The sequence below is a fragment of the Candoia aspera genome, chromosome 1 (genome assembly GCF_035149785.1).
Source record: "Candoia aspera isolate rCanAsp1 chromosome 1, rCanAsp1.hap2, whole genome shotgun sequence".
NCBI lineage: Eukaryota > Metazoa > Chordata > Lepidosauria > Squamata > Boidae > Candoia > Candoia aspera.
The window spans coordinates 166,446,530-166,463,801 of NC_086153.1; the positions used below are offsets into that span (position 1 = coordinate 166,446,530).

At 38.6% G+C, this 17,272-nt stretch overlaps 1 protein-coding gene across 1 annotated transcript in view; it reads left to right on the forward strand.

Annotated features, from left to right (window-relative positions):
• The window catches only part of MCM3AP (minichromosome maintenance complex component 3 associated protein), a 53,441-nt gene extending 39,031 nt beyond the window's left edge, over positions 1-14,410 (forward strand). The window contains exons 23-28 of the mRNA XM_063317822.1: positions 903-1,293; positions 1,530-1,787; positions 3,562-3,691; positions 7,781-7,975; positions 10,846-10,996; positions 13,114-14,410. Of these exons, the coding sequence (XP_063173892.1) occupies positions 903-1,293; positions 1,530-1,787; positions 3,562-3,691; positions 7,781-7,975; positions 10,846-10,996; positions 13,114-13,254 (1,266 nt within the window). The 3' untranslated portion in view covers positions 13,255-14,410. The remainder of the gene's footprint in view (positions 1-902; positions 1,294-1,529; positions 1,788-3,561; positions 3,692-7,780; positions 7,976-10,845; positions 10,997-13,113) is intronic.
• The last annotated feature ends 2,862 nt before the right edge of the window (positions 14,411-17,272 follow it).

A 17,272-nucleotide genomic window follows, 5' to 3' on the forward strand; every position in this document is an offset into this window, starting at 1 on the left:
GCAGATTGTAATCCATGCTCCGAACAAACAGGTCTTTTCCCAGGTGCCCGTTGCAGCAGAGAAAGGCAGCTGTATGATTCCTGGAAAGGTCACAACTGCTTTAGAGAATTATTGGCAGATGCTACACAGGCACGCATACATGGAACTGCAGCGCCTATGCCCTGCCCAGGTCCATCAGTCGTTATAATTGGGGAATACTGCTCTTGATTACATTTTAAACATTGTATTTGGTATCAGTTGTTTAAGAACAAAGGCAAATTTTCTCATAAGAAATGCTGGAAATAAATGTGTCATGTTTTTGATTCTTGGGAACTAAAGCTTTAAACCGTGTTGATATTTTGATTTTTGTTTCCTCACAAATGATCTTTTTCTTATGATTTTTGCTCTTGCATGTATGGTTTATTTTCTGTTTTTCTGTAGTTGATTAATTGATCTTTTTAAAGGGAGTATTGCATACTCAAGACAGGTATTAGAAGTGATGAAATCAACAGACTGACTTACTTTCAGTTCCATTCTTCATGGGAGCAGAGGCCTAAGAGATTGACATTTTTAAAAAATAAATTATATTTTTAGGTCTAAGTATAATGGTGTAATAGTAATACCATGAGTGGTATTGGGGAGATCCGAGTTCAGATTCACCATGGAAGGTGACTGACTGACTTTGAGGCAGTCATTCTATCAGCCCAACCCACCTCAAACTGTTGCTGTTGGTGGGGGTGATGGGAGGAGCCTTGACTCCCTGAACAAATACAAATCTAATAAAGAAATAGCACTGAGGAAGCACTGGACTGAAATGTTTCAGTTTCAGCAGGAATTACCTGGGAAAGAATTTGACACAGGATTTGCCTTTTACCTTCCCTCTTGTCAGGTTGTGAATTTGTGGTCTCTGCTCTTATCCGCAGCTCTCTGAGGCAGTACAGTGGCTGGTTGCGCAGTGCCCACAGCCTGTCAGACTTTGCTGCCAGACACTCATGCAGTACCTTGAGGATGGCCTTGACTGTTACTTCACCCAGGCTTTCTACCAAGACAGGTGGGAGAGACGTGTGGCTGGGTTACCCTCTCAAGATCCTAGTGCCATAATAGAGCTGTACAACAGCGTGATACAGTTCCTAGCTGAAGTTGCCTCTTCAGAAGATCTCAGAGAGCTCTCCTGGCCTGTAGCCGAATTTGCAGAGGCTGGAGGCAGCAAGTGGCTCCCCCACCTCCAGTGGAACAGACCCAGCCATCTTGCATGGCTAAAGAAGGCCCTGCTGTCCTTTCAGATCCCTCAGATGGACCTTCCTCCTTTCCGTGGTAAGGACTTCTACCCAGGGGGAGATCATACCTTTAATATACATACGTGTTTAAAATTGAATAAGCAGACATGGTTTAAAGTGTGTTTGGAAGGGATTACAGTTAATTTGATTGGGCCATTCCCAGATGTCTTGGGGACATTTTGTCTGAATAGAAACTGGGATGTAATTTAAGAACTGTGGTTCCCCATAATTGGGCATAGTAAAATAAATGTTTTTCTATTCCCTTTCCCCCAGCTCCCTGGCATCCTGTTTGTGCCATGATTTTCCAGTATGTGTCCCAAACAGCTAGCTCTCTTCAGACCCAGGAGATACTTCAATCTCAGGTAGAGAATTTGTTGAGCAACACTTACTTGAAGTGGAAGGACCAGAGGCATGTCAATGCAGGAGAAAATGGCCCTTCTGTTTGGGAGATTCCTTGGGATCATATCTTGGCCCTGTGCATTAACCATAAATTGAGAGATTGGAAGCCTCCTCGTCTTTCAGTAGCACCAGGTAATAAAGACACTTGAAGCGATTATTTTTCAGTTTTGTTACAGATTTCTTCTTAAATTGTGTCAGTATATATTAGTTTTGAACCCTGTGGTTTAGAAAAAGTTTGGTTTTACTTTTAATTAAAAAAAAACATTATTCAGGAAGATATGATCAAAATGTATAAAATTGTGCATGTCATGGAGAAAGTGGATTCACTCTCTCAGGTGTTTCTCCCACCAGGGCTTCAAAGGCTGTTCGTCTTGAACTTCCATTGTTACCTCCAGTTTGGAGGCAGTGTGCCACCAAATATTAGTGGCAGGAAGCTGAGAGGAATGGGGCACATCACACTGTCCTGCTTATGAGCGCCCCAGGAACATCTGGTGGACCAGTTGACTGACAAAATTTGGAACTGAGTTATGCTTTGGCCTCATCCCGCAGGACTGTTCTTACATTCTTATGTGCTTCACTGCTCAAATTATCATTTCAGCTGGCCCTGGCTGGATAGATTTGTTGAACTCTCTTTGAAAAGAGCTTGGAAACTGTGATTAAGCTCAAAATAAAACTTTCAGGAAGCTAAGAAGGAAGGGGACTTTTCATCCAATTTTGTTAATACTTCTGATGTATTTCCATGCTCGGTTCAAAATGCCATTTTTTCCATTTTAAAGACTGTTTAGGAACAGAATATTGGGAGAGTTATTTTGTCCCCATCATCTGAAGTGCGTTTCTGGTAATTGCAGAGCTCCTGAGAAGACATTTTTAGTAGTAGTGCTCTGGTTTGTGAAATGCTAATGCTAATCAGGGGTGCACATCCTTTTTCAGGTTGATATTCAAAAAAGTGGGTGGGCTTGAGACAAAATATTAATGAAACATAATTTATATTTACCTATAATTAGAGTTTAATTATTATTTACTATTCCCACCCCCATTTAAAAATCACTTAAGTGGCAACTTTTGGAAGCTCTAGAGCCATACCAAGGCCTTTAGGGGATATTGGTTTTATGCTCTAGAAATCTCATTGTGCTGCCTGGTAAAGTTATTTTATGTGTCCAACCTATTAGTTTAACCTGTTTTTAAATGTTGATGATTTTAAAAAATATCAAATATAAGTTGGATTCATATTTAGAAAAACAAGTATTTATGCCATTAAGAGGAAAAATCAAATCAACTAGTTTGTATGTTAATAGAAAACTGAAAGAATAACTTACATTAAAAATTTCAAGTTTATTCATTTCCTTCTTTTCTTTTACATGAAATGATTTTTCTACTTTATTTTGTGTAAAAATAGATTCATGAAAAATTTTAACTGAATAAAAATCGGTTAAGCATACTCAGATTTCTTTATTCTATAATTTTCACTGTAAGTGAAGGGGTAAAAGTCTGTATTGTTTTTATATTATTATGTGTTAAATACTATTATTATTATTATTATTATTATTATTATTATTTCTTGTATCCTAAACTTTCCTTGGAATTTATTTGATGGGTGGGGTAGAAAAGTTAAACAGATGAACTCTCCAGTTCGTATTCTATATCTGCACTAAACCCATAGGCTAAAAGAAAAGGATAGAAAGATACTCATCCACAGAGAGATTTTTTTGTTTTTCCTCTTGTTTAGTTAAGGATTCAAGTTTGCATGCTATATACATTGATGCAATTTTTATTTTAGCAATAAAGTCACTGGGTGTCAGGCAGTGTAAATAAATGCATAAAATACATAATAAATAAATTGGGATAAACTTGGAAAAATCTGCCTGCTGTTAATTTAATGATGGTTGTGTGTTTTTGCATTTTTTAGAAGCAGTGAGTAAAGATGGACAGATACACATATACTTTTTAAAGGAGCAATTGCAAAAATTCATTTGTCCTTTCTCATGGGAGGAAGCCAGATTAAAAACTCAGAAGGAGATCCAGCAAAATCAAGAAAGGTATGATGGTCTTTTTGTGTATGTACTGTATTTATGAATAACATGTATCTATTTAACGTCTTTCATCCTCAAAGCTCTACGAAGTGTAGCTGGGCTTGGAAATAAGCCATTATTTTTATTACTGACACCCTTATTCAGAAATAAGGAAGTATTAGCAGAAGAAAATGTAATATGATGCAGTTTGGACCAAAATTTGTAAATATCAGGGTAGAAGTGAAGGGATCTGAAACGATTATTATCAAAGCACCATATTTTAGGATTCTGGTCAGTTGGCTCAATTAGAAATGCCGAGTAATGATGAAAATGGCCAATTCTGTGTATATTACATATGGACAATTCTAAATGCTGCTTCTCTCATCTCTTCAACTGCACCAATCTCCAGTGATCACACAATATTGTCCACAAATCAACACTGATGTGACACAAAATTTCAAGAGCTCTAGCACCTTGTTATCCCTTTAAAAAATGATTTTTCTTCCTCTTCCTCAAGATATTGATGAAACTCATGTTTCATTCACTTCAACCTCAGTGCGCATTTCTTTTCCCAAATACTGCCAATATTTGTTTTCCCACAATATTGGCTCCTAGTCAATACTGGATTCAGCCCAGCTTGGGGGTGAGCTATCTGGGTGAATATGCCACTAGCTGCAGTTGTCTCCAAACTCAACATAAAACATATTTTCAGTGAGTGCCTGAATCAGTTGCATTAGTTTAAAATTCTGTGTCTTCTACAGTAACATGCAGTGATTAATATTAGAGCATGCTGCTGAGAGTTTAACAAGCACAGAGCCTGTGACCTGGTGCCTTTCAAAACTGTCATTAATATACAGTATTGGGTATTTCAGTATTTGGCCTGTGCGCGGCTTTCCACGCTGGAATCCAGCTTACTCTGATACGAGTTCATCCATTATGGGTGAAAGTATAAGCATTATACAGTTGTATGGGTAGAACAGGAGAGAGATTGGTGGAAGGTCTTTGGATCTGAAGAAGCTTTGCCCAGTTTCATCAATGCTACATATGGCTATTTCCATATCTTAGGCATTTTATCTGCCTTTAAACTTGACTGAAAAGCTCCAGTAAACCATTTCCTGGTGCCCAGCTCAAAGTGTCTTATCTGCTCAACTTGAATGTACTTGAGGCCAGCAGTTTTGCCAAATTTTGTATATTTAATGTAGTTTTTAGCTCTACCATTGCAAAAGGTCTTTGAAATACTCATTGTGAAGTTGTTTGGAGGCCTGCCATTTTGGAGAAGTTGATATATCGGTTGGTTAGTTGCTATATTGTGATAGTATTTCATCTTCCTTGGTCATTTTTCAACTTTCTAATTGTGCTTTTCTGCTCTCTCAGTTAATTTCTGAGACGGGTATTATTGTAGTGTTGGTGTTATCCTTGGCTGCCATTCTGTGTTTATATTTTTTTGTCATTGCTGGTGATTTGTTTTTTTAATTAACTTTTTAATTTTCTCAGCTTCCTGAGCCGTTAACTTCACTAAATTAATTAACTAACTAAATATTAGATTGGGTTTTTGATTTAAGGAATTTAACTGTATCTGGCCTGGAGTTTGATTTTGAATGAAACACATGTTTGATAGATTCCAGATTATATACAAATTGCACTGAAAAAAACTTATTTTTTCCCATAAAGGCTACTAGAGACTGATCTTGCTTTACATTAAAAAAACTTGGATGATCCTCCATTTCTATGTACATTTCTTATTGCAGTTTTCAAGTTGATCAGTCCTTGTCTCATAAGACTGTAGTCATCATGTTTAATTCTTTCTCATATTTATGAAATGTGCTGATTTTCTGCATGATTGCCTTGACAGTAGCTGAATACTTTTGTAACCGCCAAATGAAAAATCAAAAACCTCTGGCATCTCAGCAATGTAGATAGGAGTTAGGATAACTTTCTAATTCATCAGGAACAGAATGAACAACTTCAGACATACCAGCAGCATCAATAGTACATAACTCCACTTACATGCTTTTCTGGAGAAAACATTTCCTTCTTCTCCTTGTTTCTTTCCTAGACCAGGTCAAGAATCAGATAGTGTAGGAATTCCAGGAAAGCTGCTTTATAGTTGTAGGGTATAATAACAGAATCTTGAAGTCCTGACAGTTTCCCACTCTCCCCCCTTCCAGTAAACAGACTTAAGGTGGGGTTATTTTGAGCCTCTTTATCATGTCTTTTCCCCCCCAAGATGGAGTTGTCTCTTATCTTGCCTGAACTATTTCTGCACACCTTCTTCAAGGTTACCTATGCACACCTCTACAGTTTTTCTCTGAAACTAACAAGATGTGGAGAGCCACAGAGATGACCTTGGAAAAACTATGCAGTGATAGTTACAAAAACACATTTTAAGCCCAGGAAACAAAACATTAAAGAGAATCTCAAATGGGCTTCAACTTAACTCCTAGGGGTATAAGAGGGAGGGAAGGGAAAACCCAGTCAGGCTTTCAAGAATCTGTTGCTATCATCTACCTCAATAAAGTAGTCATTCCAAAGGAGTCTGTTTTCTAACCTGGCCTACCTTGAAGGGCTGACACAAGAGGAATCTGAGACACGCAGCTTTACGAGTTACCATTTTAAGCAGAAATCACCTGGGACTTACTTTTTGTTTTCTTGATATATGTGTCCTAGCAGCACATTGCAGGATTTTGACAGTTTTCATAGTTTTGGTGATTAGGTTTAGGTTTACCACCACTGTGTCAAGATGAGCCAAAAACCCCTGCCAATTAGATTTTTCAAAAATTGAACTGACTTTAAAAAGGATTATCTTTGGTATAATTATCAGGTGATTTTGGACAGCAGCAGGGTGATATTGGAAGTGTATAATTGGGCCTATGACGATCTTACTACTTTATGAATGTGACAAGGATCTAATCCAGACTGTAGTTTTTCCATTGGCTGCTATTAAAAGGACCTTAGGGTTATGTATCAGATTCAGTTGGATTATTCTTGCCCAGGTTTCTATCATCTCACTGAGCTCAACTAACCCTGTTTATTGCTATGGCTGTTGTAATCAACTTCTGCTTGGATCTCATTAGTACTCCAAAAGTAAAGGGTGTGTTTGGTGGATGCAAAGCAAGGTGATGAAGATCTCTCTTGTGTCCGTATTTAAGATCTCAATATTGTTATGAACCATTATTGATAATTGGCTCAGTACACAGAAGCCATGTTTTTTACGTTGCCTTCTGTTTCCGGTTTTTAGGGTTCATTATCCCTTATGCTAGAACTCAGTCATCAAGAGAAAGCAGTTGATATTAAACTAAGGACAAACATAAGGAAGTGCTGTGATGTACCATATGGTAGCACAGTGCAATTTCTCTCTTTAAAGCTTGCAGATACCTGGTACTGGAGATAATTAAGAAAGGTTCTTACCTTCCTGCTCTCATTTAGGGATTTTGGGAAGCATTGTGTTGCTCATTGTTCTATATAGGTTGCTGCTTTTTATATTGTAAGACTTACTAAAAACCTATCTGTAGTGAAAGCTCTGGTATTTTGGTAATGCACAAACATACCAGAATGCCTCAGCATGCCCATGTAACACCTCTGCTTTGCAAACTGCACTAGTTATCTGTTTGCTTCCAGGTGTGATTCAAGGTACTGGTTGTTACCTATCAAGCCCTACATGGCCTAGGGCCTCCTAGCTTGAGGGACCGCCTGTCTCCCATAGCATCTGCCCGGCGGATTCAATACTGCAGGGTTGGGGCGCTCCGGGTCCTTCGATTAAACCCTGCCACCTAGCAGGACCCCAGAAGTGCGGCTTCTTTGTAGCAGCACCTGCCCTCTGGAATAAGGTTCCCCCTGCCATCTTGGTGCCCAGCCCCCTCCTCCCGCTGGTGTTTCCAAGGGCCTTAAAGACCTGGTTCTTTGCCCAGGCCTTCGGTGAGAGTGAGTGAAGCCCTCTGGGATCGTGTGGGTTTGTTCCTTTTTCCTTCCATCTGGTTCTTGTAATCCTTGCCATCTTCTATTTTTATCTCTGACTGGGTTTTTTTCCCTTAATGTTTTCACTTGTGAGCTGCCCAGAGTCTTTGGGAGTTGGGCGGCATACACATTTTAAAAACAACAATTTTTTTTGTCTTCCAGGACTAAAATAAAGACTTTTGCAAAACTCTATTCCCCTCTATTGTCTCCAGCTAAACACTGTGTCAGCCAAGGAATTAAAAACAACAAGGAACTCAATATCTCTGGCAGAGATCTCACATTGGCAGTTTCAGAAATGGATCTTCTCCCAGAGTGCCTGTCTGCTAAGCTACAGCTGGAAAAAGCAGAGAACGAGAGGTAAAGATTTTCTTCTTTCTTTACAGATGTTGAAAGGCGCTGAGAACGGGAGTATGAGTGGGTAGAAGGAAAAGAAAAAAGTCATAAGGCAGTGGGACTCAGTATTCATTCATGTAGTTCTAGTTCTAATATTCTAGTTGCTTGGAGTTGGGTGGCATCAAATCAAATCAATTCAGATCAAATCAATAGTTCAAAGTTCAAAGTAACTTTATTGATCAGTCGAATGACCATATCAGAAAGTTGGGCATCAGCCACTATAAGATATAAAATATAAAATATGGTACCATAAAACAGCTAAAATACAGTAAAATTAGCTAAAATATACCATGATAAGATAAAATACAGTAGGGTAAAATAGAGGTAAAATTGTAAGATAAATGCAATACATACATAACATTGCCAGAGGAGTAATAGAGGAATAATATTGAAGGAAGAAGGAAGGTTGAAAAAGATGGTGAGGGAGAAAATACGTATTAGAAAAGCATGGAAAGAGTTCATACAAAGAGCCTGTGCTGGGTGTGTGGGGTATCAGAGAAATTGGAAACAGGTTATATATGCAAAATTTTCCAAATGGAAGGTGAAATAAAGTACAGGCTTTATTCTAAATCCTGTACCAGAGCATTACAGGTAGCCCTTGCTTAATGATCACAATTGGGACTGGAATTTTGGTTGCTAAGCGAAGTGGTCATTAAGTGAATCAGACACAATTTTACAATCTTTTTTGCAGCATTCATTAAGCAAATCACCATGGGCATTAAGCAAACCATGTAGTTGTTAAGCAAATCACGCATTTCCCCATTGCTTTTGCTTGCCAGAAGCTGGCCAGGAAGGTTGTAAATGGCAATCATGTGACCACAGGATGCTGCAGTGGTCATAAATGCAAACCTGTTGCCAAGCGCCCAAATCGCAATCACGTGATCGCAGGGATACTGCGACAGTTGTGAGTGTGAGAACTGACTGTAAGTCGATTTTTCCAGCACCGTTGTAAGTCCGAACCATCACTAACAGAATGGTTGTTAAGCAAGGACTACCTGTATCTCACTTCATTAGGTATTTTTTGGTCCAAAACTTTCTAATTCAAAATATCTTTCTCATATTATTGTCTTTTGTCAGTTGCATTTAATTCCAGCTTTGCCATGAAAGAGACTGGAAGGAATAACAAGTTAGAGAGGCATTTGGATACAAATCTGGGCCATTTGTTTTCCTGCTTTCCTGGGCAATAGGAGATTAGCCTATTCAAAGTATTTCAAGCACAAAGAAACAGCTGTAGCCATAATTCTCAGCATTGCTTCATTAGCAGTACCTCATGTGGGCTGACTTCTTCCAGTTAATGCAACTTCATTAACTCAAGTTTTATATCTTGATCCTGCCAACCGTAATTAAATCCTGCCAACTAAAATTGAGATTTAGAGAACAGAATCTCAGTATACCTTACTATTGACCCAAGAAGTTGAATTGCACTGCATTAACCCAAGAAGGCCCAGTGACCTCTCTTCCCAAGTTGTTTAACAATACAGAAGTGGGTCTTAAGAAGCATTTTCCTATCCTATTTTCAGGTCCTGATTAGTGGTTGAACCACAAATATATCTCACTCGTTTTTCTAGTGCTCTCCAAACTCTGAAGTTCACATCTGTGATTCAAGGGTATTCTCCAGAAAAGCTTTCCTGTTCATTCCTCTTGTTCGCATTATTTCTCATCATGGGGCCTACAAGTAGTGCTGAAAATTCTTATGCAATCATTTTGGAATATATTTGTCTATGCTGCTTTTACTGAAACTGGTGTTCCCAGTGGCAGTCCCGCTGGGCAGCAGAATCTCTGACTGGGATGCCCTTTCCTTCTACAATGACTGAGTAGAAATAAAAGGCTGTCATCTGAGCAGAGCTGTCTTTTATTTCTAATAAACTGTGTACTCAGCAGTGTGGAGAAACTGAAATCTTCTCTCCCTTTATCCCAGACCTTCTGATTTCTCTGATGGGATATGGCATAGACTGAACATATGTAAAACTGCTGTCAAACAAACAAATGCTCTGTTTTCTTTCGTCCTAATTCCAAAGACAGCATAGGTGTCTAGCAAGCTGTCCTACATCTTCGTGGCTTAGATGACTCAAGCCCTCCTGCAGATCCTTCATAACAAGTCTCACAGCTATATCCATTGCATCCCCTACTATTGCCATTTTTCCACAGATTTGAAGGGTGACTACCCCAGTAGATACCTTGGCTTTGCCATAGATTTCATTTTGAAGAAGAGTTCTTCGATATATTGATGTATGCTTTTATGGTCAGTGCCAGTCCAGTGGTAATGAGCTTCTGGACTAATAGGCCATGATCTAATTATCTGGTATCCTGATGTTTCGCCAGCAACTCTGACTGGCATCTTCAGAGGTGAAAGTGGCCTGCTCTATAGCTCACTTCTTGCCTATTAGCCTGGAAGCTGATCACCACTGAGTTCTTTGATATGTTTTTCTAATCTCACCTGCCATACCAGTGAAGCTAGCTGATACACATCTGATTCAGAGCTGGCTCCTCACACTTACCTGAGAATGGAACGTTGGTCAATTTGGTTTTGTTCGGTTTGAGGGAGAAATCTAAACCGTACCCTTGTGTGTTTCAATTCCAGTTTTATGCTTTAGTTTTGTTGCATCCTTTCATATATCCATTTCCTTTCTCTGTCTCCTTTTTTATTGCTTGGCATTGAATGTGTGGTTGCAGGATGCTAAACTTCAAATATCTGTATTTTTGAAATGTCATGTGATCTTTGCCTGTTTGGGATGATATGGGCATAATTCATCATTAATCCTTTTGAACCTTTGTTGAACTCTCATGGAAAGTAATCAATTTTTTTGTTTTAAGTTTCATTTTGTTTTGTCTAGGTTTGATGAACAGCTGCAGCAGTTGTTAGTTAAAGGTTCTGAGACACTCCAGGACTCCTTGTCTCTGCCTCTTTATCTTCCTGAAACTCTAGTACCTGTGCCCCAGATTATTCAACCATTGGCCAGAACTCCAAAATCAAGAAGCCCAGAGGTAACCTATAAAATATAATATAAACAAATATTGAATTGATGGAATTTACAAGGAGTATACCGTATAACTGACTGAATTTCTGAATTTTTTATAGGGAAGCTCAAATGTGCCTGACTTTGAGTTAGGGTTGTATACAAGGCCACCATTGATAATTCAGAAACTGGTGGTCGACTGCAATACTGGACTCTCTGTTCACCTTCATTGACCAATCTCTTCAGATCTTTGAGGACTGGTGCAAGTCAGTTACAGTTCCAATCTTTAAGCAGGGAGCTAGAACAGTAACACCAATTTCTGCCCAGTCAGCTTCTTATATATCCGCAGCAAACTGTAGATGGCAAACAATAATTATTCACACCCTTGGGTGGGCAAAACATTCCCAAAAGGTGGGCACTTTTGCTGCTGCTGGGGAGAAAAATGAGCTACTTATTATCTATTGGTTCCCATTGCGTGCACAACTGATCACTTCCTCCTCCCTTCCTTCTCCAGTTTGGGGGGGGGGGACGAGGGGGGTGGCTTACTGCCTTTCTCTACTTGAGCCTGACTGATAAGGCTGGAGCTCTTCCCGGGTATATCCTTATCTATTAGCCTTTGAAATGCTCAAAGCAAATGGGTTGGGGCGGTGTTAGGGTCAGGGCAGTGGGTTTCGGCTGCCTTCTTCAGATTAACCCTACAATCACCATTCTATCACTAGAAACAATAACACTGATTTCTGCCCAATCAGCTTCTTAGGCATCCCCAGCAAACTTTAGACCAGGCACTTATATTGCAGTCAAGCTGTGATGATGAGGCCTTTTACTGTGGCTACATCATAACCACCAGATTTGATTTGGATGTGATCCATAAGGAGCAATCTCATGGCTCAGGTGAAGCAACTGTATTTAATCCATGGTGCTGTCTTGTCATTTAATACTGGATGATTGATTTAGTTGGTGAAGGATGTGGGACATAACTCAGTCATAGCAGAATCAACATCATATCAAATCATATAGAATTGTGGCAAGATCCAAAGCATATTCCTATTTCCTAGAGGTAGGGTTGTCATTTTTATGATAGCTTATATTATATAGTAGTCAGCAGCATCTACAGGGGGGGTTAAAAATGTCAAGATGGCAACGGTGGCAGCACAATTGATGCCCCACCCCTTTTGTATATGTGTCAGTGTTCCACACGCATAGAAAGGGATGGCGTTTTAATAATGCTGCCACAATAACTGTCTTAACCTTTTTGACCTCATCATTTGTGGTGATTTTTTAAAATGTATTTCCCTAATCTGAACATGATTTATTATGGGCATTTGATTGAAATCAGTGTTCAGTTAAAATATTATTTAGGCATTACACTAATACAAGGTATGGCAATGTGTATAAGAGGTTGAGTCTACTGCTGGCATTCCTACTGCTACCTCAGTTCCATCTTTCCTTTTCTTTGGTTTATGGGTATATATTTTTTCCTTTTATTGTGATGATTTAAGTCTTGATACATTGTATTATTTCAATGCAGATTTCATTGAAATAATATTTATGTAGTATTATTAAAATGAACATATTATTTAGAAAGCTTGAAGTATTGAAAATAAGAAGTAAAAATTTATCAGTATAAATAGCATGTCAGTATTTCAAGCATAAAATTATTTAACTTTTCATCCAAAATTGAGTATAACATTAAAAAAGAAATGCTGTATTTCATATCAAAGTAGTAGTTATATGTTTCGGTCTGATACTAATTACTTAATATTAAGACCTCGTATTGTATTGTATTGTACGTGTGTATAAAAGGAAATAAGAGATAGACGAAGCAAGTTTAACAAAAATTAAAATACCTGAAAAGTAGAGAGAGAATAATAATAATAGAACTATTGATTTAGGGTTTCTACTTCCTCAGTTCTATCTTTTCTGTGCTGAGGATAAAGAACTGAAAATAGCTTCTTCTTACATTTATTTGAATGCAAAAACTTCTCAGCATGTTTGGAAATATTAGGGATTAACTGGGTTGATCCAACATATATAGCCCATTCCTTATTCACATTATATCCTGTTGAAGTCTCTGTGTATTTGTCACCTTTCATTACTGCTTATTTACTTTGATTTTGAACATATTTTATGCTTCTCTCTATTCAGGCTGGGACAGAAAGGAGAGACACAGATACCTCTTTATTCAGCAGACTGGCATACTTGGAACAATTGATCAAAGTTAATAAAGAAGAAGAAACAGCTTGTGAATTCCACATGTCTGCATTGCTAGACATGGTAGATGCTTGATCAGCATTTCTCGAAACTGGTAGAACAAGAGAAGTGACAATGTATGACATCAGACATGAATAACAAAAGTCTGCATAAAAACAAGAGCCATTGTAGATGGATGACTGATAATTCTTGCATATGGTTGTGTAATACTTCCTTGATGAAGTTGAATGCATCCTTTGGTCTTGCTTTTTGATTTGATTAGCTGTACATATATACCTGGAAATAAGTTCCATTAATCTCAATAGAACTTATTTCCATGAAAGCCAGTTCAGTTATAGTTTCTACATAGCCATAATTTCTATGTAAGAATTTACTGTATCCTGTAAATTGTAATATTGCTACCTTATGGCCATGTAACTTATGCTATGTAGGTGAAGTCTTGAATCCTAGTTAATATAAAGAAGTTCATGGACCGTGTATTTCCTGTCTTTTACTCCCCTCCCTAGGAGTTGGGAAAGGGTCTTCTGGACAATATGGAATGTGGCAGAGGAGGAGGTTGAAAACTTTCTTTTATGGACTTCCTTAAGTTCAGTCATATTACAGTCTGCCAATATGAATGTTATGAACATTAGAATGAATTCATGGGCCTTAGTGTATATTTTACATTTGTATTGGAATTTCCATGGTTGAAAAAAAAAAAAGGTTATTTTGAATCACAACTGGAGTTACTTTCAGTCATGAAGGAGTCTTAGAGATCAGGGGATTACTAGAACAAGATACTTTTAGCATCTTGTTTTTTTCCTCCTGTGGGATATGAACAGATTCCCTCTCCCATGACATCCTGGAATTTTTTACCATAAATGCTCTATTCTTTGTCATCTGAGATCTATTAAAAAACCCTGATCTTAGTTCACTGAGTGAACTCATTCACTTCATTTTATGAAGTGACCTCAGATCTTACATTAAAAATATTAGAACGTATTTTTAATGTGAATGGCAATATCTTTATCAAGAAAATATTATCATGGAAATATTCTTAAATACACAGATTGTAAAGTGGGCAGTAGCTTACTTGCTTAAGAGTAAGAAGCTTGGCAACTGTATTTTTCCTTTAAAACTAATTGTGTAATTTTCTATTTTAATGTATAATGTATAAATTTCTATTTATATAATTCCTTTATTTTTAGTTAAGTGTAATGTTTTGAAAGTGGTATTTGCATTGTGACCAGCTAGTATTTCCCAGGCTTTGCATTTTTTTTTCTGATATACTAGATATGGCATATATTTTTTATAGCTTGCAGCTGATGGGTTTTTTCCCCACTGTTTTCACTGAACTATGATTAACAAACTATCAGGTAACTACATTAACATAAATCCAAGATGCATATAAAGAAAAAAAAAGATATAGAAAATACAAAAAAGAACTACTACAATGTAAATAAAGAGACAGGTACTGCACATCTTAAAATTTTACCATATATGTAAAGTATACCATATTATAGTATATTGCTAAATCCATCCAAATTTGATAAAATTGTGGTTCCTACCTCTGATGTCTCGTTATTTTAACTTTATCTGTGATGAAATTTAAAAGTGCTTCAATCATTTTAATGGACATCAGCTGCAAACTTTAAAACCAAACAAAATCACAGATAAAGTTTGCAGCTGATGATGTCCATTAATAATGACTGAAGCACTTTTAAATTTCATCACAGGTTTGTAAGCTCTAAGGGAGCTTACAATGTAAAATAGAAGTGTTTGGGGGAAACTGGAAGACTTCAGTTACATGTATGTTTGTTTAGTTGCCATAGAACAGAGGTGGACAAGGGCCTTTTTTAACACTCCCCATTAGGGAATGGGGGTGAGAACTATAAATTGCCTGCGGCTGCACCAGAGCTGGATTTTTTGTGGAGTGGAGTTTTTTTTTTAAACTGTTGACACACCTTCTTTAGGACTTACACCATGGTTTTCATTCCCTCCTGACCTCAGACTGGTGGGCTAAAGGGCTTTTGTGTTGTTAGACCCAGAACTTTGAATGGAATCATGTTCTGTTACCCATTCTAGGCAAAAGTCTGTGTTTTAGAAATAACTCTACCCAGCCAGCCAAACCAACCAGATTAACAATCACATAGGATTTAGTCAAGAAGACACACTAGTATATGAAAAAAATATGTTAAAATATAGATCCTGGGAAACAGTCAGAATTCTATGAATTCTTTTTGAGAAGACAGTAATTCTGACTCCTTGTAAAAGAAATTATGTTCCAACTATATTAATCAAACTTAAGATAATATACCATCTGAGGAAACTCAGAATAAATAGGCGAACATCAAAGAGAGAAACCAAGACCAAAGGATGAGATAACTGTATTAGCTCCATCATACTATTTTTTTAATGCACATTTATATAATTCCTGATGCCTCACAAATGATAAAAGCTTCAAATGAAAATAAAACTGTTTGCAAGACAAGTTCATTATCTTCTTTTGCCCTGGATTCTGAAATAAATGCTCCACATTTTTCATTGCCCTCTCAGAATAACCCTTGAGGAAAGCTACTGAAAGAATAAATAAATCCGGCATGTTAGATGGGAAATTATGAACAGGTATCCAGACATGAGAAACAAAACCAATAGAAAGAGAATTTTAGCAGCTATCTTGCAAATGGCAGCTCAGCCCAGGAAGAAAAGATTCAAAATGCACAGAGACTCTGCCTTAATGACAGGGCTGCAACTAGGGTCTGTGTCACCCGAGGCAAACATGGATTCCACGCCCATTTTGGTGCCCCCCCCCCCCAGCTCATTTTGGCACACCCCCCCAGCTCAGCGCCCAGGGCACATGCCCCACTTCCCTCTCCCCCAGTTGCAGCCCTGCTTAATGAACTCATTAGTAGTAAGAGCCAGAAGTTCCTATTGCAATTTGTGTAATTCTTGTTTCTTGTGCCCTGTTGTGAGGGGCCTGACAAGGCTCTTATGAGTACTGATATAAGTCTTTTCAGTTCGCTTTATGGAAAGACATGGGTACCCAACAGAAATCCATGTGATATGGTGAACATCTGCCTCATTCCCATCAACATACAGAATTCTCATTGGATGTCAACGATGGTTTTCTTTAAATGGAAAATGCTGTCAATTTCATCAATGGGGAGCAAGATCATTCAGAATGCAGAATTTGCAGTTCAGAAGGATTCATTTAAGGGTGAGATTTTAGTATGCCTGTTTGCACTAACACTGAAGCCACTCAGCTGCAGACTTGGTTCCTGTGTAGTAGTGAATTGTTACTGAACTCTTCGAGCATAATGTGATTTTCACGGAAGATTTCTATCTTGTGTCAGTTGCCCATATCTGGGGAGTTTCATTGGTTTGGTTAGCTTGGAAGTGATTTTTCTGGGCAGTTCTGCCTCATGTGCAGGTGGTGTGGGCATGTGCAGGGCAAGGGTTGTGGCCCCAAAGCACGATTCTTGTACTACTCTAGCTTCCACTCTCTCGCCATCCGTCTTAATTTAGAACCGTCCCTCCCATGCCCTTCCTTCGCGGCTTTCATCCCATCCCCATGTTCCTGTCACGGATCTGAGTTAGAATCGCTTGGAAGCTCTGCATCAGGCCACCTGTTGAAAGCTCCAAGGAGGGAAAGCCAGGAAAAGCGCTGAAGGGTTCGCTCGCCTCCGCGGCCTCGGCCTCGATTTCGCAATGGTGACAGCGCCGCGCTCTGAGTTTCTGAACACCTGCATTTCTTTGGACCCTGTCGCTCACTACGGTAACGCTCCCTATCGCCGTCATTACTGTCGCACAGCCGCTACTCCCCCCATGAATAAGCTTTTCGTTATCGCCTCGCGAGTCCGGACTCTTCTTGATGGGCTACAAGCCCTTCTCCCCAGAAAAGTTTCTTCACCCACGCTGAGCGCCGAAGCTGACTCCTCCCCCAATTGTATCTAAGCTCTCTTGGATTGGCCCGGATCTTTATAGGCTTATATCAGTCCAGATCGGATGTTTCGAGTAGCTTCTTGGGAATTGTAGTCGTCAAGAAGGAACTACTTCGGCCTCTGATTCACACAGAAGACTTCATATCCCAGCGTGCCGCTGAGTCAATTGAAAG